Source organism: Lithobates pipiens, unplaced genomic scaffold (genome assembly GCF_037356315.1).
Source record: "Lithobates pipiens isolate NorthernLeopardFrog02 unplaced genomic scaffold, aLitPip1_a1.2 Scaffold_19, whole genome shotgun sequence".
Lineage (NCBI taxonomy): Eukaryota > Metazoa > Chordata > Amphibia > Anura > Ranidae > Lithobates > Lithobates pipiens.
In genome coordinates, this window is record NW_027507764.1 from 171,518,170 (window position 1) to 171,544,196 (window position 26,027).

Here is a 26,027-nt window from a genome sequence, read left to right on the forward strand (position 1 = left end):
AAACCAATGGAGCACCTAGATGTCAAAATTCTCCTAAATATTGTGCATTATTCCGACAATAGAAAGATTATTATCCTATGGAGGAGGATCTATTAAAGGGACCATTCATAATTGTAGTGATCGAATATTAATTTGTGAGTCCCGCACACAGGAAATTAAGTGTAAGGTGTACATAATATACTTAACGAACCGTAATATAACAGATAAATACAAACAAATTAAAACTAGATAATGACTAATGTATACTTGATCATGAGAGAAATAATTATACTTCAGGCAGAACTTTATGCACCTGATGAGATATTTTCTCTGCTTAACTTACTCTAACTCTAAGTAAACTGTATTCTTGTCAGAAACCGTGGATCAGACCGAGACAGAAGTGCAGATAAAATCACACTTGTGTATTAATAATAATAGTAAAAGGTAAACAAAGCAACGTAGTCAAATCATAGCCAAAGTTCTGTAACCAGAACGGATAGTCAGACAAGCCAGGACATCAGGGAACCAGAGATCAGCGTAGTTGAACAGTAAGCAGGATCAGGAACCAGAAGGGACGTCAGTCAAGCAAGCCTTCAACAGGTACACAGGAGAGAGTCTCTGGCTGTGTTGACCAAGGCAAAGGCACAGAGGAACTGAACAGCTTAAGTCATGGGTCTTCAAACTACGGCCCTCCAGTTGTTTAGGAACTACAATTCCCATCATGCCTGGTCATGTCTGTGAATGTCAGAGTTTTACAATGCCTCATGGGATGTGTAGTTTCACAACAGCTGGAGGGCCGTAGTTTGAGGATCCCTGGCTTAAGTAATCAGCAGGATTGACGAACAGGATATCATCATCAGGTGGGTCACTGTGGAAAAGATTGGAGCTGGCAATTAATGGACAGCTGAGCGGCCTGCTCTGAGAAGGAAGGGCTGAGCCCAGCCCTGACAGTTTTCTCAAAACTTACTTGGTTGCCTCACAGGCTTGATGGTGTTGCACAATGGTGTAGAGGGATGATACAGCCGCTATCACTATCTAGTTTTAAATTTACTTTAATGTATCTGTTGTATTACAGTTTGTTATGTATATTATATACACCTTACACTTAATTATTATTATTCTATCACTACAATTATGAAGGGTCCTTTAAACCCCCCTGGCGGTATTCCCGAGTCTGGCTCGGGGTGGAAGTTTTACACCAAAAGCGGTAACCCCGAGCCAGACTCGGGACCGCATCACTGAATCCAGGAGGAGGTTTACTTACCTTCTCCCTTGGATCCAGCGATGTCCCCGCGCTGTACGAGCGGCTCGTCCTCCGCTCGATCCATAACGGAGCCGATCTCCGTTCCCTGCGAGCATTGCGACGCATGGAGACGGAGATCGGCGCTAAATTCAAAAAGTGAAACACACAGTATACATACAGTATAATGTCATCTTACAGATTACATTGCTGTATGTAATAATTGCCTGGAAACTGGAGATTGTCCATAGCAACCAAAACTGTCCCTTTACATGAAAAAATGATTTTAGACCAGCTAGAAAACAGCGATAATAAATTGTAATCACTTGCAGAATTGAGCGATAGCGATTTGTGGGGAGATCCATCATCAAATATTGAAAAGTAATGACAGCGACAATTCTGCAACTGAGCAAATTTCAGTGTTTTTGATTTGATTACATTATTGAATAAATGTTATTATTGTTATATTATTATTTGGTATAATTATTTATAGTTATTTATTATATTATAATTTATGATTTCATTTTTCAAACGTTATCATACCCGGGATGTCTGCTAGACTCTGGTTTGGACAGATTTAAGTGAGTTATTCCTAAAAATTGCAGGACAATATAAAAACACCAAATTTTCATGCAAAATAATTGTACCGCTTTTAGCACCTAAAATCTGAAATAATCGTACCGCCAGGGAGGTTAATAGATCCTCCTACATAGGATAATATTCTTTCCATTATCGGAATATAGCATAATATTTAGGAGAATTTTGACATCTAGATGCCCTGTTCGTTTTTATTATTTATAGATTATACATTCACTTTTTTATTCATTTATCTTTAAGAAAATGGCCTTCTAACTTCATATGCACTACAACAAAATGGCCACAGTACTTTTCTCATGTCCCTCTATAGTTTTAAATGAACCATCTGATCATTTAGAAAATGGTGTGATGTTTGTTAGCCATTGACTTCAACAAAATGGATGTCCATTAACTTCCTGTGCTCAGCATATAAATATAATCAGACAGCCAATTCAGTTCCCCTGATGTGACGCAACGTGTAGGGCGTGGACGGAGTGAATAGCAGACCAGAAGTGATGCAAGAGGCCTTTAAACGCCAATGTTTTTATCTTACTGCACTTTTTAACGGTTATTAACCACTTAAGGACCGCCGTATTGCCATTGTACGTCATCGCAATGGCACAGGCAGGCACAAGCACGTACATGTACGTGCCTGCCTTCCAGCGGGTGGGGGGTCCGATCGGACCCCCTCCCGCTGGATACGGTGGTCCGGTTCGCTTCAGGAGTGATCCGCGATGAGGGGATGGCCGGTGGTTTCTGGCCACCCCCTCTGGATCGCTCCTGGCCAATGAGAAGCTTCCTCCCACTGTGTATTGTATACACAGGAAGGAGGAAGTGATGTCATTCTCCTCGGTGCGGTCTTTTTGACCGGACTACGAGGAGAAGACTAAAAGTAAGTGCACCAAAACACTACTCTAACACATAGGTACACAAACCCCCCCCCGATCCCCCCCCAGTCACAGTGTCACTGATTGCATTGATCATTTATTTACTGATCACTGCATTCAGTGTCAGTTGTAACAGTAAAAACTGTCAGGGCAGTTAGTGTTAGGTCCAGGGTAGCCCCCTACCCCCCCAATAAAGGTTTAACCCCCTGATTGCCCCTAGACTTAACCCTTTCACCCCCTTTTGCCAGTGTCACTAAGCAATCATTTTTTTGATCGCAGCATTAGTGTCGCTAGGTAGCTAGTTATTTTTTTAGGTTCACCGCCAGGTTTTTATATCGCTAGGTACCCCCATATACTACCCAATAATGGTTTTAACCCCCTGATTGCCCCTAGTTAACCCTTTCACCCCCTTTTGCCAGTGTCACTAAGCGATCATTTTTCTGATCGCTGCATTAGTGTCGCTAGGTAGCTAGTTTTTTTTTTTTTAGGTTCACCGCCAGGTTTTTATAGCGCTAGGTACCCCGATATACTACCCAATAATGGTTTTAACCCCCTGATTGCCCCTAGTTAACCCTTTCACCCCCTTTTGCCAGTGTCACTAAGCGATCATTTTTTTGATCGCTGCATTAGTGTCGCTAGGTAGCTAGTTATTTTTTTTAGGTTCACCGCCAGGTTTTTATAGCGCTAGGTACCCCGATATACTACCCAATAATGGTTTTAACCCCGATTGCCCCTAGTTAACCCTTTCACCCCCTTTTGCCAGTGTCACTAAGCGATCATTTTTCTGATCGCTGCATTAGTGTCGCTAGGTAGCTAGTTTTTTTTTTAGGTTCACCGCCAGGTTTTTATAGCGCTAGGTACCCCAATATACTACCCAATAATGGTTTTAACCCCCTGATTGCCCCTAGTTAACCCTTTCACCCCCTTTTGCCAGTGTCACTAAGCAATCGTTTTTCTGATCGCTGCATTAGTGTCACTAGTGTCGTTAGGTCGCTAGTTATTTTTTTAGGTTCACCACCAGGTTTTTATAGCGTTAGGTACCCCCATATACTACCCAATAATGGTTTTAACCCCCTGATTGCCCCTAGTTAACCCTTTCACCAGCGATCACAGTATAAGTGTCACTGGTGATGCTGGTTAGTTTGCTTTTTATAGCATCAGGGCACCCACCATTTATTACCCAATAAAAGGTTTAACCCCCTGATCACCCGGCGGGTGTTATCAATTAGGTTTTAGGGTCAGGGTCTGCGTCGCCCCAGGCAGCGCTAGGTTAGTGCCAGTACCGCTAACACCCACGCGCAAAGCATACACCTCCCGTAGTGGTATCGAATCTGAACAGATCAATATCTGATCTGATCAGATCTATACTAGCGTTCCCAGCAGTTTAGGGTTCCAAAAAAACGCATTGTTAGCAGGATCAGCCCAGATACCTGCTAGCACCTGCGTTTTGCCCCTCTGCCCAGCCCACCCAAGTGCAGTATCGATCGATCACTGTCACTTACAAAACACTAAACACATAACTGCAGCGATCGCAGAGTCAGGCCTGATCCCTGATCGCTAACAGTTTTTTTTGGTAGCATTTTATATTTAAATCCGGAAGGCAGTGCTTGGTTTTCGGGGTCCCGTACGTGGCTAGGCTCCCAAAAATTCCCCCACATGTGGTATCCCCGTACTCGGGAGAAGCAGCAGAATTTATTTTGGGCTGTCATTTCACATATGCCCATAGCATGTGTGAGCAATATATCATTTAGTGACAACTTTGTGCAAAAAAAAAGTTTGTAATATTCCCGCAACTTGTGGCAAAATATAAAAAATTCCATGGACTCAACATGCCTCTCAGTAAATAGCTTGGGGTGTCTACTTTCCAAAATGGGGTCATTTTGGGGGGTTTTGTGCTATTTTGGCATTTTATGGCCTTCGAAACTGTGATAGGTAGTGTCACGATCGCCCTAACGTCTCGACTAGACATAGAAACCTTACCCGTCGGAACCTGTCGTGGAGAGTCCGTCGTTCCCCGTCAACGCGCGTCAAAGCTAACGAACGCACTCGCGTCGACACGAACGCGCACTCGCGCGCACGTAGGTCACGAACGGGTGCACGTCTACGTGCGAGGGCGCGCTGACCCGTCGTACGTTCGCTTGGCGCCCTGAAGCCTTCTTTAGTCATTGGCTCCCTTCCATCTGTGCTGTCCAGTCTACAGCGTGTCCGTGATCTGTGCTGTTGTATCCGAACCTGTTATCTGATTCCTGACATCCGGCTTGTTCCTTGACTCTGATCGATTGCTGCCTGCCTACGACCTCTGGCTGTTTTGACCACGTTTTCTGCCTCATCCCTTTGTACCTTGCTGATCGTCTCCTGCTGACCCGGCCTGTATCTGACTCCGCTGTTCCTGCTACCTACCTGAGTTCCTGCATTACGGAACATCTGCTCACCAGCCAGTTCCCGCACTAGTGCCTGCCAGCGACAGTCAAGCACCATCCGCTATACCAGCCTGTTACCTGTGCCCAGCTGACCTCCCGGACCAATACCGTCTACCAGGCACTCGTGCCCTTTGGACTGTTGAATTCCTGTCTCCACCTTCAGGGGTTCAATAGCCAGGGGATACGAGGGGCCGCTCCCTGCATTCCAGGCTCAACCACCAGGTACGTGACAGTACTGGACAGCCATGTCCGAGCCTGCGCAGGGAGCCTCCCCCATGGACGAACTCTGCCACCATCTGGCCGGCCTTACACAGGCAGTTAAGAACCTACAAGAGGGCTACGGCAGACTGGAGGAACAAATCCAGGCGCTATCCGCCTCTGCACCAGCGGCTCCTGGGGCCCATGCCCCGCCGTCAGTCGTGATGCTGCCACCTGAACCCAGGGTCCCAACCCCGGAACGGTTCACAGGGGACCGGAGCAAGTTCAGGGCATTCCGCAACTCCTGCGAACTCTACTTCGCCCTACAGCCCAGAACTTTCTCCCTTGAGGCAACGAAGGTGGGGTTCGTCATCTCCCTGTTAAGCAATGAACCCCAGGCCTGGGCACACCGACTGTTGGAGCAGAAGGATCCGTCCCTAGACTCCATGGACACCTTCTTCCGGGCAATGTCCAGGCTTTATGAGGATCCCCAGCTAGCCGCCACTGCCGAAGCAGCCCTACATGCCCTACAACAAGGTCGCAGACCCGTAGAAGACTACGTCTCTGAATTCCGACGTTGGAGTGCAGACACGGACTGGAACAATGCGGCCCTGCGGTACCAGTTCCGCATGGGGCTTTCCGAGGCCCTGAAAGACGAGCTGGCACGAGTGGGTGTTCCTGAAACCCTGGAGGCCCTGATTGACATTGCGATCCAGATTGACAGGCGTTTGAGGGAGCGCCGCCAAGAACGATCCACCACAACTCCCCGTCCGGTTTGGATGCTACCACGGGTGCCTAGTCACCCACCTCCGCCTGTTCCAGTTGCATCCACATCGGACGCTCCGGAGCCTATGCAGCTGGGGCTACTACGCCCATCCCTGACCCCGGAAGAACGCCAGCGTCGTCGGGTCAATAACCTATGCCTATACTGCGGGGAACCAGGGCACTTTGTTCGTTCCTGCCCGGCGAAGATGCGTAAGTGCCTCCGTGTTCCACCTGTCTCGTCTCCTATGTTGCCAGATAACATCTCCCATCTAGCTGTTCCTGTTCTCTTGCAGCTCCCAGGAAGGACTATCTCAACCCACGCGGTAATTGATTCCGGGGCATGCAGTGGCTTTATTGACTCGTCTTTCGCCCGAATGAACAGGATCCCTCTTAGACCACGAGAGAAGGGGCTCTCGGTATACCTGGCTGATGGGTCTACCTTGGAATCAGGACCAGTAATTCAGGAGACCAGTCCTCTACCCGCCATCATCGCCGGGTCTCACCAAGAACTCCTTTGCCTGGATGTCATCCAGTCTCCCCTGTTCCCCATCATCCTAGGCATGCCTTGGCTGAGGGCACACAATCCACACATCAACTTGGCCACCGGAGTAATCAAGTTCCCCTCTGACTACTGCCACCAGCATTGTTGTCCGACTCCCAATGGGGACTCGTCAGTCCTTCTCTGTCTGGATGCGGATGAAGAAACCCGACAAGCTGTACCTGAGCAATACCATGCGTTTCTCGATGTTTTCAGCAAGAAGGGCGCAGAAACTCTCCCTCCTCATAGGCCTTATGATTGCCCTATTGAACTGCTCCCGGGGGCAGAAATTCCGTTCGGAAGGATCTTCCCACTGTCCGAATCCGAATTGAGTACTCTAAAGACCTACCTGGACGATAATCTTAGAAAAGGGTTCATCCGACCTTCCACCTCCCCAGCCGGCGCTGGGATCTTCTTTGTAGAGAAGGACCAATCCTTACGTCCGTGTGTGGACTATCGGGCACTAAATAAAATCGCAGTTAAAAAATCGCTACCCTCTGCCATTGGTACCTGAACTTTTCCAGAGACTGGGTTCCGCTAAACTATTTACAAAGCTGGATCTTCGGGGGGCTTACAACCTCGTCCGTATCAGAAAAGGCGATGAGTGGAAAACAGCTTTTCGTACCCGCTTCGGGCACTATGAATATTTAGTGATGCCTTTCGGGTTATGTAACGCCCCGGCTACGTTCCAGCATTTTGTGAACGACATTTTCAGAGACTATTTAGACTTGTTTGTTATCATTTATTTGGATGATATACTAATCTTTTCCTCCACTTTAGCCACCCACAGAGAACATGTCAAGAAGGTCCTGACTCGCCTCCGCTCTCACGGCCTGTATGCCAAGCCTGAAAAATGCGTTTTCGAGAAGGAGAGTATCCAGTTCCTTGGTCTGATTATCTCGATTCGAGGGGTCGAGATGGATCCCCAGAAGATAACTGCAATCCAGGACTGGCCTGCCCCATCCGATAGAAAAGGAGTTCAGCGGTTTGTGGGCTTCGCGAATTTCTATCGCAAATTTATAAAGGGATTCTCCTCCATCATCGCCCCCATTACCGGGCTAACCAAACTGGGCACCAAGTTCCGCTGGACACCTGAGGCACAAGAGGCCTTCGAAACCCTGAAAAAGCTATTCGTTTCAGCTTCGATTCTGAAACATCCTGATCCTACCCTGCCATACACTCTTGAGGTTGACGCTTCGGAGGTGGCAGTCGGAGCTGTGCTGTCCCAGAGGCAGGGACCTAAGTCCGTACTCCACCCAGTTGCGTTCTTCTCCCGCAAACTATCCGAAGCCGAGAGAAACTACGACGTGGGCGACCGTGAGCTACTGGCAATTAAGTCGGCGCTGGAGGAGTGGCGCTATCTGCTAGAAGGGGCTATCCACCCAATCCTGATTTATACAGATCACAAAAACCTTGAATATCTGAAGACAGCTAAAAGGTTGAAGCCTCGTCAAGCCAGGTGGGCACTCTTTTTCTCAAGGTTCGTATTCCACATAACCTTCCGCCCCGGATCCAAGAACACGAAGCCAGATGCTTTATCTCGTATGTTTAGCCAGCCGGAAGATCCACCTCTCAGTGACACCATCCTTTCTGCTGGAAACTTCCTCTTACTCCAAGGAGATGTGGTCTCTCAAGTTAAACAGGCTTCCAGAGGCGCCTCATCCCCACCCGGTATCCCGCTGTCCTCCAGCGATGATCTTATGTGGCATGGGAACAGGATCTTCGTCCCCCAGACAGTTCGGACCTTGGTTCTGGCTTCCTGTCATGACCATCCCATGGCTGGCCACTTTGGAACATTCAAAACATTAGATTTACTCAGGCGTAACTTCTGGTGGCCGCGGATGAAGAACGACTGCAAGAGTTACGTACAGGCCTGCACGACCTGCATTCGGAGCAAGGGCAACAAGTCCAGAGCCTGGGGCTTACTAAGACCTCTACCTGTTCCCGATAGACCATGGAGAATGATCTCCATGGATTTTATCGTCGAACTCCCCCCTTCGGAGAACCATACAGCAATCTTCGTCGTAGTCGACAGGCTCACGAAGATGGCTCATTTCTTGCCCATGAAGGGCACTCCCTCTGCCGCGGAGACAGCTAACGTCTTCATAAAGGAAGTTATAAGACTTCATGGCATCCCCGCCAATATCACGTCTGACAGGGGGGTGCAGTTCACATCTAGATTTTGGAAGGCACTCTGTGCAACTCTGAAGATCGACCTCTGCATGTCCTCAGCCTACCATCCGCAGACCAACGGTCAGACCGAGAGGACGAATCAGACCTTAGAGCAGTACCTGCGTTGCTTCTCGTCCTTCTCACAAGACGATTGGGTCTCCCTGCTACCTATGGCCGAGTTCGCCTACAATAATTCAGTCCATTCAGCCACCAAACAGTCCCCTTTTTATGCAAATTTCGGGTACCATCCGTTGTTCTTGTCTGGCGATCTTCCTGAATGTCCGGTGCCAGCGCTTCAGAAGAGACTTGCTTTCTTTGAAGAGAATAATAAACTCTTACAGGAAACCTTGACTAAGTCGCAGGAACATAATAAGAAAGTCTTCGACAGAAGAAGAAGAGGGGAGCTGGATCTCAAGACCGGGGATAGGGTCTGGCTGTCCACCTTAAATCTCAAGTTATCCTGCCCCTCCAAGAAATTGGGTCCAAAATTCCTGGGTCCCTTCCCGATCAAAAGGAAACTAAATGACGTGGCATTTGAGTTGGAACTCCCTGAGTCTTTGCGAATTCACCCGGTGTTCCACGTATCGCTCCTCAAGCCTGCAGTTGAGGATCCTTTCTCTGACAGGACCTCCTGCCCTCCGGAACCGGTGTTGGTCGATGGAGAGATAGAGTTCGAAGTTGAGGCCATCCTGGACTGTAGGAAAAGAGGAAACCAGGTCCAATTCTTAGTTAAGTGGAAGGGCTACGGACCCGAGGAGAATTCCTGGGAGCCAGAGGCTAATATTCATGCCAAGAGACTTATCCGCGCCTTCAAGAATTCTCACCCGAACAAGTGGGCTCGGTTGGGCATCCGGGGGCTGCCCCTTGGGGGGGGGGGCAATGTCACGATCGCCCTAACGTCTCGACTAGACATAGAAACCTTACCCGTCGGAACCTGTCGTGGAGAGTCCGTCGTTCCCCGTCAACGCGCGTCAAAGCTAACGAACGCACTCGCGTCGACGCGAACGCGCACTCGCGCGCACGTAGGTCACGAACGGGTGCACGTCTACGTGCGAGGGCGCGCTGACCCGTCGTACGTTCGCTTGGCGCCCTGAAGCCTTCTTTAGTCATTGGCTCCCTTCCATCTGTGCTGTCCAGTCTACAGCGTGTCCGTGATCTGTGCTGTTGTATCCGAACCTGTTATCTGATTCCTGACATCCGGCTTGTTCCTTGACTCTGATCGATTGCTGCCTGCCTACGACCTCTGGCTGTTTTGACCACGTTTTCTGCCTCATCCCTTTGTACCTTGCTGATCGTCTCCTGCTGACCCGGCCTGTATCTGACTCCGCTGTTCCTGCTACCTACCTGAGTTCCTGCATTACGGAACATCTGCTCACCAGCCAGTTCCCGCACTAGTGCCTGCCAGCGACAGTCAAGCACCATCCGCTATACCAGCCTGTTACCTGTGCCCAGCTGACCTCCCGGACCAATACCGTCTACCAGGCACTCGTGCCCTTTGGACTGTTGAATTCCTGTCTCCACCTTCAGGGGTTCAATAGCCAGGGGATACGAGGGGCCGCTCCCTGCATTCCAGGCTCAACCACCAGGTACGTGACAGGTAGTGAGGAGTGAAATCAAAAATTTGCACCCTTAGAAATCCTGAAGGTGGTGATTGGTTTTCGGGGTGCCGTGCGCGACTAGACTCCCAAAAAGTCCCACACATGTGGTATCCCCATACTCGGGAGAAGTAGCGGAATATATTTTGGGGTGCAATTCCACATATAACCATGGCATGTGTGAGCAATATATCATTTAGTGACAACTTTTTGTAAAATTTCTTTTTTTTTGTCATTATTCAATCCCTTAGGACCAAAAAAAAAAAATATTCAATGGGCTCAACATACCCATCAGCAATTTCCTTGGGGTGTCTACTTTCCAAAATGGGGTCATTTGGGGGGGGGGTTTGTACTGCCCTGCCATTTTAGCACCTCAAGAAATGAGATAGGCAGTCATAAATTAAAAGCTGTGTAAATTCCAGAAAATGTACTCTAGTTTCTAGTTAGACGCTATAACTTTTGCGCAAACCAAAAAATATACGCTTATTGACATTTTTTTACTAAAGACATGTGGCTGAATAAATTTTGCCCTCAATGTATGACTTAAATTTAGTTTATTCGATTTTTCTTATAACAAAAAGAAGAAAATATCTTTTTTTTTCAAAATTTTCGGTCTTTTTCCATCTATATCGCAAAAAATAAAAATTTCAGAGGCAATCAAATACCATCAAAAGAAAGCTCTATTTGTGGGAAGAAAAGGACGCAAATTTCGTTTGGGTGCAATATTGCATGACCGCGCAATTACCAGTTAAAGCAGCGCAGTGCGAAATTGGAAAAAGACCTCTGGTCCTTAAGGTGTTTATTAGTCCGGGGCTGAAGTGGTTAATGTAAGCATTCATTTGTCTTTGAATAAACTATTGATTCTTTATACGATTTACACAATGGGAGGCATTTTAACTATCCTATTCTCATGTGTTGTCCGCAGGTGTTAGTGATACTTCAAGAGCCTGTAACTCTTGAGCTTGGAGGTTGGATTCCATAAGGCTTTTTATTTATTATAGTGAGCTGTTAGCGATACTTTAAGAGTCTGTAACATGGAGCCTGGAGGTTGGATTCCATAAGGCTTTTTAACCATTAATTTGAGGTGAGAGTTTTGTGAGCACCGAGCAATAGTGTGAAGGCACGGGATTTTCTTGGTGGAAGTTCAACTTGCATGGAGTCTGTACCTCTCACTGGCACGTTGCAAGGACTCTTGGACCTGCACCCAAGTGGAACAGAGATGCTCCTCTAACGCAGAAATTCTTTGAGGAACAAATGTGTCAAGCAATATGGATGGCTGGAGCCCATAATTTGCCATAAACTGAGACACCTGGAAGTGGCATTGACTGCACTATTGTGATCAAACTCCTCCCAGGGGAAGAGGTCTGACCAGTTGCTATGGTGGTCAGAAATATAGCAACGTAGAAACTGCTCCAGGGCGTGGTTGGCTCGTTCTGCAGCCCCATTGGACTGTGGGCGATAACACAGAGGAGAAGGAAAGCTGAACTCCCAACTGTGTACAAAAGGCTCACCAAAACCTGGACACAAACTGGAATACTGCTGTCTGAGATGGTAACCATAGGTAGCCCATTTAACCAAAAGATGCCCTGAGTGAAAATGGATGCCAGCAACTTCTTAAGTGGAATACAATGTGACATCGTCGAGAACATGTCAACCACCTCAAGAATAACTGTGTTGCCCTGGAAGTTGGGTAACTCCACAATAAAAATCCATAAGAAAAGTGGGTCCAAGGCCTCTCTCCATTGGGTATGGGTTATTGAAGGCCCACTGGAAGGTGTTGTGGTGTTTTACTCTGAATACACATGGAACAAGTGGCTACGAAGGCAGTATGGAGACTAGGCCACCAGAATTGCTGAGAAATAGAGCAAATTAGTTGATTCGTCCGTGGGTGACCAGCTGCCTTGGGAGAATTGTAAGTCTGGATCAAAGCAGTGTGGAGAATCTCACGGACAAAGCAGCAGTCACAAGGTTTCTCAGGAGGAGAGTGGATCTGAGCAGCAACAATTCTGTCACCCAAAGGTGAAGTGACACTAGTGTGAATAGTGCCTAGAATACGATCAGAGGTATCACAAGAGTAGAAACAGACTCCATCTTGGAGGAGGAGGAAAACTGTTGTGACAATGCATCAGCCCATACATTCTTAGTACCGATTAAGAATGAGACTATGTAATTGAAGCTTGACAGAAAGAGCCCACGCGCCCTTCTGGGAGATCAGCATTTTGCCTCAAAACGAGAATGAGATTCCTATGGTCAGTCAAAAATGAGGTCTGGCACAGTGGTACCCTGGAGGAGATGCCTCCATTCCTTAAGAGCTAAAATGATAGCTAACAATTCTGTCCACAATCTCGTAACTGCCTTCTGCAGGAGACAATTTCATAGAAAAGCAGCCACAAGGATGCATAGTGCTCTCAGAGGTAGGACATTGAGACAGAAGAGTGCCTATTCCAGTCTCAGACGTATCAAACTCAAGAATGAATGACAACGTAGGTTCAGGATGTGCAAGCACAGGAACCGAGACGAAGGCAGCCTTGAGAGAGTCAAAAGCATGGGATCCGGAGACCAATTCTGTGGGTTGCCGTCCTTCATGGTTATATCAGGCAGGGGTTTGACCAGAGAAGAGAAATTACAAATACATTTCTGATAATAATTGGCAAAGCCAAGATAACATTGTAGCCGACGTATACCTACGGGTCGAGGCCATTGTATAACTGCAGATAGTTTCTCTGGGTGCATCAAAAAAACCGCAGTAGAAATTACATAACCCAGAAATTAAACCTGTTAACGATGGAACTCGCACTTTTACAACTTACAATACTGGTTATTAACCTCTGTAGCACACAGGAGACATATTTGTGGTGGCTCTCTAGGGATTTTAAAATATATGAGAATATCATCAAGATAAGCCACCACACATTGCTGCAACATGTCTGAGGACATCGTTGATGAATTCCTGAAAAACTGCAGGAGCGTTGCAGAGACCAAACGGCATTACGAGATATTCGTAAGGTTTGGTCCTGGTATTAAATACAGTTTTCCATTCACTCCTTGATCCTGAATGAGATTGTATGCCCCCCTGAAATCAAGCTTTGTGAAAACCATTGCTTCCTTGAGGCCGTCAAACTATTTTGTAATCAATGGAATCGGATAAGTTCTTAATCGTGATGCAATTGAGACCTCTATAAATCGACACAAGGTCTCAGTTCACCACTTTTTTTTTTACAAAGAAGAAGCCAGCACCGGCAGATGAGGTTTTGCGGAAGAACCCTCAAGAAAGTGAATTGGTAACATAGTTCTGCATTGCTTTAGCCTCTGAGACAGACAAAGGGTAGACAGGGCCACAAGGAGGCATTGCACCAGGTTGAAGGTCAATTGTGCAATCATACAACTGGCGTGGAGACAAACTACTGGCTTGATGTTTGTCAAAGACTGCGCTAAATTTGCGGTACTTCTCTGGCAAGGAGAGTGAAGAGGTGCACAAGACCTTAACCACTTTCGGAAAATGTGTTTTACTGCATTGTGGCGACCAGGAAAGAACCTCATCCCGATGCCGAGGGGTTGTGCCTCTGTAACCAAGAATAACCAATGATCACTGGGTAATGATGTGAAGAAATTACTTGGAATTGGATTATCTCATGGTAAAGAGCCCCTACGACCATGGTCAACTGAGCAGTCTCATGAGTCACATGGGCAGGCTGTAAAGGTCTCCCATCAATAGTCTCAATGGCAAGTGGAGTGGCACGAAGCTGCAGTGAAATCGAGTGCTTAGACACAAAGGCACCATCTATGAACAGGCCTGCAGCCCCAGAGTCGATTAGAGCCTATGTATCAACCGATGGTAACCGGATCTAGAGGCTTATCCTTCAGGATACCCAGTGACACAACGCCTCCTAAGGTCTGTCCCCTACAGGACCTCAAGACAAGACTTCAAAAAGTGACCAGCCTGGCCACAAAAAAGGCACAATCTCTCCCTCCTCCTAAAGGCCCTCTGCTCCGCAGAGAGATGTGTGAAGCCCAACTACATGGGTTCTTCTTCATGGTGGACTCGGTACCAGGAGGCATGGAAGGTGAGGAAGGCAAAGGTGGTAATGCAAAGATCGGAACCAAAACGTACAGGAGGCTTTCGCAAGCGCTCTTCAAAGGAAGGTCTCTCTCAGAGTCTTGAGTCAATGAGAATGGCAAACATGATTACCTTCTCCAGATCCATAGGTATGTCTCGGGCTATCATCTCATCTTTAATGTTATCCCAGAGACCATGGGAAAAAGCAGTCACGAGGGCCTCATTGTTCCAAGCAACCTCTGCTGCCAGAGTATGAAATTCAATGCATTCAATTATATATTCGACAACAGTTCTCATACTCTGTCTGGACATGAAGCTCTTGACACCAGAAGTGGAGCGAGCAGGAATGTCAAATACCCTTTTAAAGGATGCCACAAACTCGGGGTAACTCAGGACAATGGGTTTTTGCGTCTCCCATAGAGGGTTTGCCCAGGCCAAACCTATCAGAAAGCAAAGAAATAATGAAGCCTACTTTGCTTTTGTAGACGGGGAACGCCTTTGGCAGCATCACAAAGTATATCCCAACCTGGTTGAGAAACCCTCAACATTGAACTGGATCGCCCACTAATCGCTGGGGAAGCGGAGTGGAACCAGACATACCTCTTACAGAGGTAATATTCAAGGCAAGTGCCTGCACATAGACTGGAGTAGCATCAGGGATGACCTGCCACACAGGTTGTACCGGAACAGCCACAGTGGGAGGATCCAGGTGAGCAGTGCAAATCAGGAGCATCTGTAATGCTATGGCAAACTGATCCATGCTGCTCAATCTGGAAAAAATATTACCACTAGGTGGATTGCCTGCATTTTCTGAATTCATAGCCTTCGCCTACTGTCAGGAACCATGAATCAGAAATGCAGTAAAAACCACACCTTTTAATATAATGGTAAAAATGGTAGAGATCAGTAAATGTGGTCAAAACATAGCCAGGGATTGCTAACCAAAGTGGGTAGCCAGACAGGCCATTAATGGGGAAACCAGAAATTAGCGTAGTTGTAGGCAGAACACAATCAGGAACCAGAAGGGATGTCAGCTGGGCAGTCTTTCACAGGAACACAGCAGAGAATCTCCAGATATGTTGACCAAGGTGAAGGCAGAAAAGGAATAAACATAGCAGTTTAAACAGCCAGACGGGGCTGGCTGTAGGTGGGACTGACTAGCAGATAATAACCAGGCGAGCCGCTGAGGGATCAATAATTGCTGACAATTATCCAGCAGCTGAGCACAGAGAATGGAGCTGCTAAGACCCCAGCTCTGACAGACAAGCAGAAAACGTCACATGATCCACAATTGTAGTGCGAGTGCAATGCATGACAAGCAAAGACCTCCCCATGATTCCCTCGTAGTGTGTGTCATGTGTTAGTGTATACATTGCCAGTGTGCGCCACGTGTTGGTGTATACATTGCCAGTGTGCGTCATGTGTTGGTGTATACATTACCAGTGTGCTTCAGGTGTTGGCGTATACACTGCAGTGTGCGTCACGTGTTGTTGGCATATACACTGCAGTGTGCATGTCCCGTGTTGGCGTATACACTGCAGTGTGTGTGTCATGTGCTGGTGTATACACTGCAGTGAGCATTCCAGCATTACAATGACTTCTCCCTCTCTCTCAGCTCTAAGCCAAATTGAGGCTTGGAAGAGAGGAGCTGCAGCAGAAGGTTGGGAGGGGGTAGTGCTGGGCAGGACGGGGCTGATTTCCTGAAAGCTAGGCTTTCTTTCTCACACATAGACCAACAACCTTTTCAGGAAGTGCCTGAAAGCTGTCAAATTCAGTTTAGCAAGCGAACTGTAGTCAGTGAAAAACAGGAAGTAGTTGATTGTCTGGCTTATATTAGACTTTCTAAGCAATCATAGGACAACAGGGTATTTTGTGCCAAAAATAGTGAAAAATACTAATTGTGGGCAAATTTTCAATGTTTAATCTTGACTGGAATTCCCCTTTAAGACTGAAATGTCAACTACCAGAAGACAACTTTTCAGTCAACACTTTTTACACAGACGAGAGTTCAGCTCAGCTTCTTGGAGACATGAAAATCTTGCCAGTGTCCAATAACCTGAATGTACGAGCCTATAACCCAAGGTCTAGGAATACTTAGCCTGTGTCCTGTACTGTACAATGTTAATCTAAGGTCTTTGAAGAGTACAACATGCAGTCACACAATGAAGTTGAAGAATCGGTTAAATCTCAAACTGTGAAAGAGGTTCTTTACTATTAGAGCAATAAAGACATGAAGCTCTCTTCCCCAGTTACTGGTATAAGCAAAGAGTGTTTCTCAGTGAAAACAATATAGAGGGATATGGCAATTTTTAGCAACACACAAGTTGAACTGGGTGGACCGGTGTCTTTATTCGTCAGTTATGCACCAAAGTCCAGAGTTTTGAGTAGCACCGTAAGCCTCTGGAAAACACTGCAAAAACAGGTCCTTATTAGGAGTAAAGTTGGCACAACAAAAGGTTCAATAGAATCTGAAGCAAAGGAACCCTCTGGTAAGCAGTGAAAGTCCTGCCAGAGCACTGCTCCAGAATGTTCCTAGAAAATGTGGTCTCTACAGCTGCAGATTGCAGACTGAACACCAGCTAGTGGAACAACAGGCACCAGCTGACATACAGCAGTAAAGGGGATGTGTTACTGACTAGATCAGCTGGTGAAAACATCAAAAAAAGCCAAAGAAAAAAATGAGCCACCACATCCAATAATTGAATGATTGCTTGCTGTGAGTAGCCGTGTGAGTCCGATGATTGGGAAACATCCGGAAGATCGGGACAATCTCTGGCATCTGGACGTCTATGGTGGAATCTGAGATCTAACTTGAGCTGTTTGACCTCCCCTAGCAGGGGGGTCACCGGGGATCTGGTAAGCCTCCATCTATAAGTGGTGTTTAGAGGTGACGGGTCCACGTGGTCAAACACAATTGGATTAAGCAATTTCAGCTATTTTTATACACACATTGGAAAATATTGTTTTTGCTTTTGCAATATATATGGACACTTGAATATATACCGTATATACTCGAGTATAAGCCGAGATTTTCAGCCTCTTTTTTGAGGCTGAAAGTGCCCCCCTCGGCTTATACTCGAGTCATCGCCGTCTGACTGCTCGATCAGCGTATCGAGCAGACAGACGGCGGACATACTACAATTCGAAAGCCGCGCCTCCGCCTCCGCCTCCGCCTGTGATAGGCGGAACACTCAATTTCCCAGCAGTCAGTGTTCCGCCTATCACGGACATCCGCTCATCCTCGTACTACGGACGAGGATGAGACGATGTCCGTGATAGGCGGAACACAGGCTGCTGGGAAATTCAGTGTTCCGCCTATCACAGGCGAAGGCGGAGGCGCGGCTTTTGAATTTTAGAATGGCCGCCGAGGCGCCGACGAAGAGCGGCGATCCTGGCAAGGCACGGGACGGAGGCAAGGCAAGGCACGGCACGGCACGGGACGGGACGGAGGCAAGGCACGACACGGGACGGAGGCAAGGAGGCAAGGCACGGCACGGGACGGAGGCAAGGAGGCAAGGCACGGGACGGAGGCTCGGGACACAGGCTCGGGACACAGGTAGGCTGGACACACACACACACACACACACATGGACACACACACACAGGGATGGATGGATGGAGACACACACACACAGGGATGGATGGATGGATGGAGACACACACACACAGGGATGGATGGATGGATGGAGACACACACACACAGGGATGGATGGATGGATGGAGACACACACACACAGGGATGGATGGATGGATGGACACACACACACACAGGGATGGATGGATGGATGGACACACACACACACAGGGATGGATGGATGGATGGACACACACACACACAGGGATGGATGGATGGATGGACACACACACACACACAGGGATGGATGGACGGACACACAGGGATGGACGGACACACAGGGATGGACGGACACACAGGGATGGACGGACACACAGGGATGGACGGACACACACACAGGGATGGACAGGCATGTCTCACCCTCGGCTTATACACGAGTCAATAAGTTTGCCAGTTTTTTTGGGGGTAAATTGGGGGCCTCGGCTTATATTCGGGTCGGCCTATACTCGAGTATATACGGTATTTTTCAAAACACTTGATTTATTCCTATATTAACTTTATTTGTGGTTTTTCTAGTCATATATAATTTTTATTAGTCAATATTTTTATAAATTTGGTGTTGTATTTAGATGTTATCACATTTGTGCATGTTTTTTGTTTAGCACTTTAATTATTGTAATTGTTTTAGTAACATGTAAAGGTTAAGCGCTGCACTTTTTTTTCTTTTTTTCTATTGTTATTGTGCCCAGTATGGGGGTTATGGTGTTCAGCTGCTGACTTTTTTTATTGAGTTTTGCCAAGCGTGGATTTTTTTCTACCTATTCATAACCAAGTCATGCCAACATAAAGTTCCCGCATATGCAGAGGACTTAATCTTTTTAATTAACTCCTCCTCTGTCTCACTGCCTTCCCTGCTTTCAGAACTTTGTCGATATGGTCAGCATTCCAACTACAAAATGAATTATAATAAGTCACAAGCTATGGGTGTGGAACTGTCCACCATGACCCAGCAGCAATTGAAGCAATCGTTTAAATTCAAATGGACGAATTCGCATGTCTGATATTTGGGAACCAATATCCCAAGAAACCTTTGCAGGATTTTTTAATTAAATTTTGCACCCCTTCTTAGAACGCTCAAAATGGACCTTCTACGCTGGGATAAGGAGACTTACTTGGTTCGGCCCTTCGAGCATCTTGAAGAACGTAATGCCGAGGTTAATTTATCTTTTTCAAATGCTGCCCATCAAAACTTCCAGTTAAATAACTGAGCTGAGGAAGAGGTTTTAATTTTTTGTATGGGCAGGCAAAATGCTGCGTCTAAGGAGAGCTATATTGACACTGCCTAAAATTAGAGGGGGCATGGGCTTCCCCGATCTGGTGAAATATTATGAAGCCTCTCATTTAATCAGAATCATGGAATGGTGAACCTAAACTTTGGGTTGACCTTGAACAAGCCACTATAGATTCAACTCTAGAGGATATACCTTGGTCTCCTCTTCACAATTGCTCCACGGTGGTTACTCTACATCCTTTGGTGGGGCGACTTTCAAGGTGGGTAAACATATCTTTAAGACCATGCATAATCTGTCTCCAGAGCAGAGCCCGCTTACCACGAAATTAGGGTTGCATACGTTTTTGCCAGGTATGAAAGACTTAAAATTGAAATCATTTAGGAAACTGAATATTTTCTGACGCATTGATTTTGCGGCGGACAATAGGCTTCTATCCAGTCAAGACATTGAGACCCGATTCCAACACGAGCTTGACTTTTTCAGATGGGCGCAACTGAATGCTCACCTTAGGTCACTGCAAACAGATCACCAAACCTTACACCAACTCACTCCGCTTGAACAGATCTGCATGGACAGAGAGCAGCTCCCCCATTCACTCTTACACTTTTATGCTCTCTTAACGAACCAAGTAGGGGTTTCTGGGCTTACCTTTTTACAACAATGGGAAAATAACCTTCATACCACGTTCTCCCAGCCTTAGAAAGACAGAATACTGAATACAGAATATTTGCTCACAAGGCCTCTTTAGCTAGTAGATACCAAGAGGGAGGTTAAAAACTCACAAGATCGTATAGAATGCCAGCCAAATTGCATAGAATATACCCGCAGGTTCCGAATAGGTGTTGGCGTTGCGGGAAGGCTGTTTGGACCCTTCTACATATTTTTTGGGAATGCCCAAAATTAAACAGCTTTTGGACTGCGGTGGAATCTACTATTAAAACACTGGCCGGAGATTCCCTTGGTAGGAACCCGGCGGCATACTTACTGGACAACACCCCAATGTCCACCAAGAAATGTAAGAACTCTTTACGGAGACAACTGCTGACGCTCGCTAGTGCCTGTATTCCGGCCTTGTGGAAAGATACGAGCCCCCCTACAATCTCTCATTGGAAGACAAGAGTCGTAGACATCCAGGTAATGGAGAATCTTACCATGTCCTTAAAGGAGCAAAAAAAATAATAATATCGGACGACCCGGACTCCTTATCTTATCTATAGAGACCAGACACTGTTGGCCTCCCAACCAATGGAGCACCCTGTGGAGTGATCTAGTCATAAGGGCTTGCCTAACCCGCACTCCTTTTTTCTTTATTTTTTTCACCTCTGTCTTGCTCCCTTGAACTTTACTTTTTATTGTCCTCTCTCTGGGGTCAGTCACTTTGACCGTTACCTTGTTTTGCTGTAATAAAAACAAAAAAAATGTTTAGGGAATAGCCATCCGGAATGATACGATGGGGATCCACGTTGAATATGTTTTTCGCTTAGTAGTTATCATATATACACTGTGCTATGCAGTATCATCGTTTCAGTTTGTATCCGACATGTGCCAATGCAAGAGATTTTGTGATATTCCTTGACCTTGAAAAAAAAAAAAGACTGTTGGGACTCTGAACTAGGGAAAACAAGGGCCACAGGGACAAGGTAAGTTAGGGGCTTAAGATCTTCAGAGCCAGACTCTGCATAGGATGGGACCAAAGTGTCCCTGGCATAGGATGGAACTGAATCGTCCCCTACAACCTCTGTGGGCACAATGCCCCAGTATCTCAGCACAAGTGGATATTGCTGAGGTCACCTGAGACAATCCTGTTGAGATCCATGGTATTTCAGAAAAGTGCCACAATAGTCTGAAAAGGGACAAAAATTACATTTCAAGCATGGGGTCCAATGGGGTTTGGGTATGGACTCTCCAAAGCTAATAAGGAGACGTTGCTATGTAGAGACCAGCTTAAGCAGCTGAACAGCAGGGAATTTTGACTGAGGAAAAGAAACCTCAGCAGTATAGCAAAAATCTTCATTGATGTCACTAGAAAAAGATACCATGAAGATCGAAGGCAAGCAGAAATAAGTATGACTTTTTATTTTATTTAAAGAAAAAGGCATCCAAATTCTTACAATTTTGTGCTTACCAACACTTCTATAGGAAGCAGTATAATCCAACGTTTTCTCAATTCCTATTCCTCAATAAATAATGGAGAAATGGTTTAGGGCTCGTTCATATCTGCAGAGACCTGCAGATTTCAGCAGCAGAAAACCACAGGCCTCTGCAAGACACACAAAAATACAGGTGTGATGTCCAGTCCGGAGCTGTGCGGGATTATGCAGCCTGTCTGCAGTTTTCCTCACAGCTCCGCCCTGGAACGCAGGCAAAACAGACAGCACTGCTCTGCATTCACCCCGTGTGACAGGAAATGACAGGAAAAGCAGAGTGGTGCTTTGTGTCTGTATTGCTCCTGTTGGATGTGAGAAGGTCACTAACAATCTATGAGGGGAACCTGATGAGGGGTCTCTGATGTTGGGATCACTAATGAGATGGGCACGGATGACGAGGTAATGGCACAGCATATGAATCCAGCCCGTCCAATAAAAAATAAAAAACATGCATGAAAACAGATGTCAACGTCCATAAAAACTGACTGAAACGCGCATGAAAATTGATGTATTGTAAAAGAAAGTGCCGCGCTAAATAAAATGATGTAATGAAAAATATGTGCAAACAAATACCTCTACACAAAATTTACAAACGAGTATACAAACATTGGGTGACCCCTATATCAATTGAATGTGTGTATATACGTTGAACGTGCAAAGACAAACACAAAATTAAGTTCGACAGAGTCCTTCTGATAAGGATTAGCGTAATGTTTGACCGGAAACCGGAAGTGAATCGGAGTGACACACACTTGAGAAATTCCGGCCCATTGGACACTTAAGCACATATAAGTGAGTACCACAGCAGTGGGGGGGGGGACCCCAGACAACGTCCGCGGAGACGAAACGCATCGGGCGAACCTCACTGCTGTGACTATTTTGAAAGAGCGTTATGTCAACTACAGAAATGTAAGTGTGATACTGTTTTAATAAACTTTTAAACTTTACGGAATTACGCTATGTCAGTTCCATTCTTCTTTCCTGTATGATCGTTTTTGGTGGAGTACGATCTGTTTCTTTAATTGGAGGATAATTTGTATCGAGTTTGGTTTCGGAGGAGTTTCTATACCAACTGGTTCCATACCTCACGGTTCCTTGGAGAGCATCTAATCGATTCATATCAAAGCTGTTTTGATCCTTCAGGCATATGTCCGTTTGGGTCAAAGGCATCTGGTAAGCCTTGAATTTATCTAGGTGGTGGCATTCACACATGGGTGTACTGTGCACTTTTCGGACCTTCTGAAAGACTTTTGGCATTTACATTTCACGTGAAAGTGGGGGACTGCTGTTCATCCACTGTATAGACATTAAACTAATCCTTATCAGAAGGACTCTGTTGAACTTAATTTTGTGTTGTTTTTGCACGTACAACGTATATACACACATTCAATTGATATAGGGGTCACCCAATGTTTGCATACTAGTTTGTAAATTTTGTGTAGAGGTTTTTGTTTGCACATATTTTTCATTATATATTTTATTTAGCACGACACTTTCGTTTACAGTTGATTTTACTAAGATTTCCACTTTTAGTGTGTCAGCGGCTGGCTTGCTAGAGATAGCACAGTGTTTTTGTAATTTTGAAAATTGATGTAAACTGATGTCTCTGCAGGTAAAATCAGTGCAGTTTCCCCATCAGTTTTCATGGTGTGAATAATGGGTGAGTTCCCAGGGTCCAAGTGCTGGGCTGAATATTTTGAGGGCACTTCGAAGGACATGGAAATAACTTATCTGGGGAAGCCCAAGTTAGTTTTTTCGGACTACATAAAAAGAAACCATTTCATTTCTCTAGTTAAAAATAATCAATTAAGAAAAGATGCTTACCTTCTCATCACTCTCTTTAGGCACATGGAGATAAGTACACAACGGTCCTCTATAGCAGCCATATGAGGAGCGGAAGAAAGACCTGCAGTATCCATGTGGCAGCCTGATCTGCAATGGCTTGCAATGCTGTGTGAAGTATAAAACAAGCAGATCAATGCAATCATCATCATTCTAAAAATTGTCAAAATGTGAAGAAAAATCTGTCATGAGAAAAAATATAGATAGTCATCTCATACCTCCAAGGCTGAAAATGCTAGCTGTCCAGATATCTCTCTTACAACAGTTTAACCCAAACCAATGACTTGGGGCAAGTTTATAAATGTAATGATTGCGTACTTGTTTTAGGCTCAGTGACTAGCAGTTTCAGAAAAAGGTTAGAAATAACATCCCCATATTTCCCTCATGACAAGTCTAAAAGCCATCCTGTCGTCATGCACCATGGGCATAGGCAAGGTGTAAAAGATCAATAATAAGTTGTCCAGAGGGTAGTAAAAATAGGATTTTTGTACTCATCGTAAAATCCTTTTCTCTGAAGTTTATTGACGGACACAGCTCCAGTAATCTTGACTGTAGGTTTATTACGTCACCTTCAGGACGGGACTAGGCAGAACATTTAATACATGTGAAAAACAATAGAACTTTACAGTTACTCCCAGGGGGCGGTCCCTCTGGTAATAACCCCTCAGCCTGCTTCCTGCAGCTCAGTACGTAAACAAGCAGTATAACATAAACCAATAGGAGGGGAGGGTGCCGTGTCCGTCAATTCAGAGAACTTCAGAGAAAATGATTTTACGGCGAGTACAAAAATCGTATTTTCTCTTTCGTTCATTGACGGACACAGCTCCAGTAATCTTGACCGTAGGCACGTCCCCAAGCAGTGTCACAACAAGGGGTGGGACCAGCAACATAACTTCAACCACAACCTAACAGGGGAGTCACCATCTTAACTAACCGCATCAGAACTTACAGTCAACAATGCAACAGTGCATTAACACTAAAAAATAACTTTTTCTTAACAGAAGAAAGTGTAGAATTGCAACATTACACAGCCGCCTGCAAAAAACACTGCGGCCAAAGCAGGCATCAGACGATGCGTTTACATCCACTCTGAAGAACTTTGTAAACAACCAAGTCATTGCCTTACACACTTGAGCGACTGACACTTGATGTCGGAAGGCACAAAAGGTCCCAATTGCCCTGGTGGAATGGGCCGTGACAGGAAAGGGGGGCACCTGCCCCTTCAAGGCGTAGGCCCAGACCACAATCTGTCTGATTCACCAGAAAATGGTGGCCGAAGAGAAAGGCATCTCTTTCTTCGGACCAACTACCGAAACAAACAGAGAGTCTGACTTCTGGAAGGAAGCCGTGGTAGACAAAAATACCCTTAGAGCCTGGACCACGTCCAGGGAATGGAGGGCCACCTCCTTAGGATGTGTCGGTTTAGGACACAGAGATGGTAACACAATGTCTTCATTGATGTGAAAATCCCAAAACACCTTCGGTGGAAAAGAAGGTTGCGGACGCAACACCACCTTATCCTTGTGGATAACCAGATAGGGCGACTTGCAAGACAAGGCCGCCAGTTCCGAAACCCTCGTGGCCACTAGAAAGACCACTTTCTGAGAAAGAGTCAACAAGGGAATTTCCCTGATGTTCTCAAACGGTCGTTTCTGAAGCGTCGATAGCACCAGGTTCAGATCCCACGGGGGCAAGAGTGGACGCACCGGAGGGACTACATGCCGGATCCCTTGTACAAAAAAAGTTCTCACTAGAGAGCGAGACGCCAGGAGTCATTGGAAAAAAAAACTGCCAAAGCAGATATCTGTCCCTTAATGCCGGATCCCTTGTACAAAAAAAGTGCTCACTAGAGAGCGAGACGCCAGGAGTCATTGGAAAAAAAACAGCCAAAGCAGATATCTGTCCCTTAATGGTGCTTAAAGCCAGCTTCTGGTCTACTCCTCGCTGGAGGAACAGAAGGATCCTGGAAACGGAATAGGTGCGCGGACGCCACCCCATCTCCTCACACATGGAGGACGATGGTATATCTTCTGAGAAGAAGATTTCCGTGGTAACAGTTTGAACGGAGGAATGGCGTAGATCAGTCGGTACTGATCCGATGGAGCCACCAACGCGCCTGACGCGTCCGTCCAAGGATCTCTTGTCCTGGATACAAATCTTGCCACCTTCCGATTGAGTTGGGAGGCCAGGAGATCCACGTCTGGTGTGCTCCACCGCAGGCACAGAAGCCTGAACACCTCCGGGTTGCAACTTCCATTCTCCTGGGTCCAGCATCTGGTGACTTGCCAGTTTTCTACTGCCGGGATGTAAATGGCCGACAGGACGGGTACATGTCGCTCTGCCCAGCGAAGGACGCGAGTGACCTCCCGTGCTGCAGCCGAGCTTCTTGTTCCTACTTGATGGTTGACATATGCCACCGTGGCGTTGTCTGACTGGATCCTGACCGGTAGCCATCTTAGTCTCATAGACCATGTGGAGAGGCATAACCTGATCGCTCGGAGCTCGAGCACATTGATCAGCAACTTGGATTCCTCCCCCGACCAGAGGCCCTGGGTCAACTGTACTCCTAGTACTCCACCCCAGCCGGTCAGGCTGGCGTCCGTTTTGATCACTGTCAAATGTAGAGGTAGGAATGACTTCCCACACCAAAGTGCCGGGGATCTCAGCCACCAGAGCAGGGAGTCCCTGACTGACTGGCTCACCCAAATCTGCTGATCCAGGGATAACGGAGATTTGTCACATTTG

The 26,027-nt window shown here is 46.4% G+C and overlaps 1 protein-coding gene across 1 annotated transcript in view; it reads right to left on the bottom strand.

Moving 5' to 3' along the window:
• TOPAZ1 (testis and ovary specific TOPAZ 1) overlaps window positions 1–26,027 on the bottom strand; it is a 594,775-nt gene that overhangs the window by 319,283 nt on the left and 249,465 nt on the right. The window contains exon 8 of the mRNA XM_077491472.1: window positions 23,265–23,390. Within this exon, the coding sequence (XP_077347598.1) occupies window positions 23,265–23,390 (126 nt within the window). The remainder of the gene's footprint in view (window positions 1–23,264; window positions 23,391–26,027) is intronic.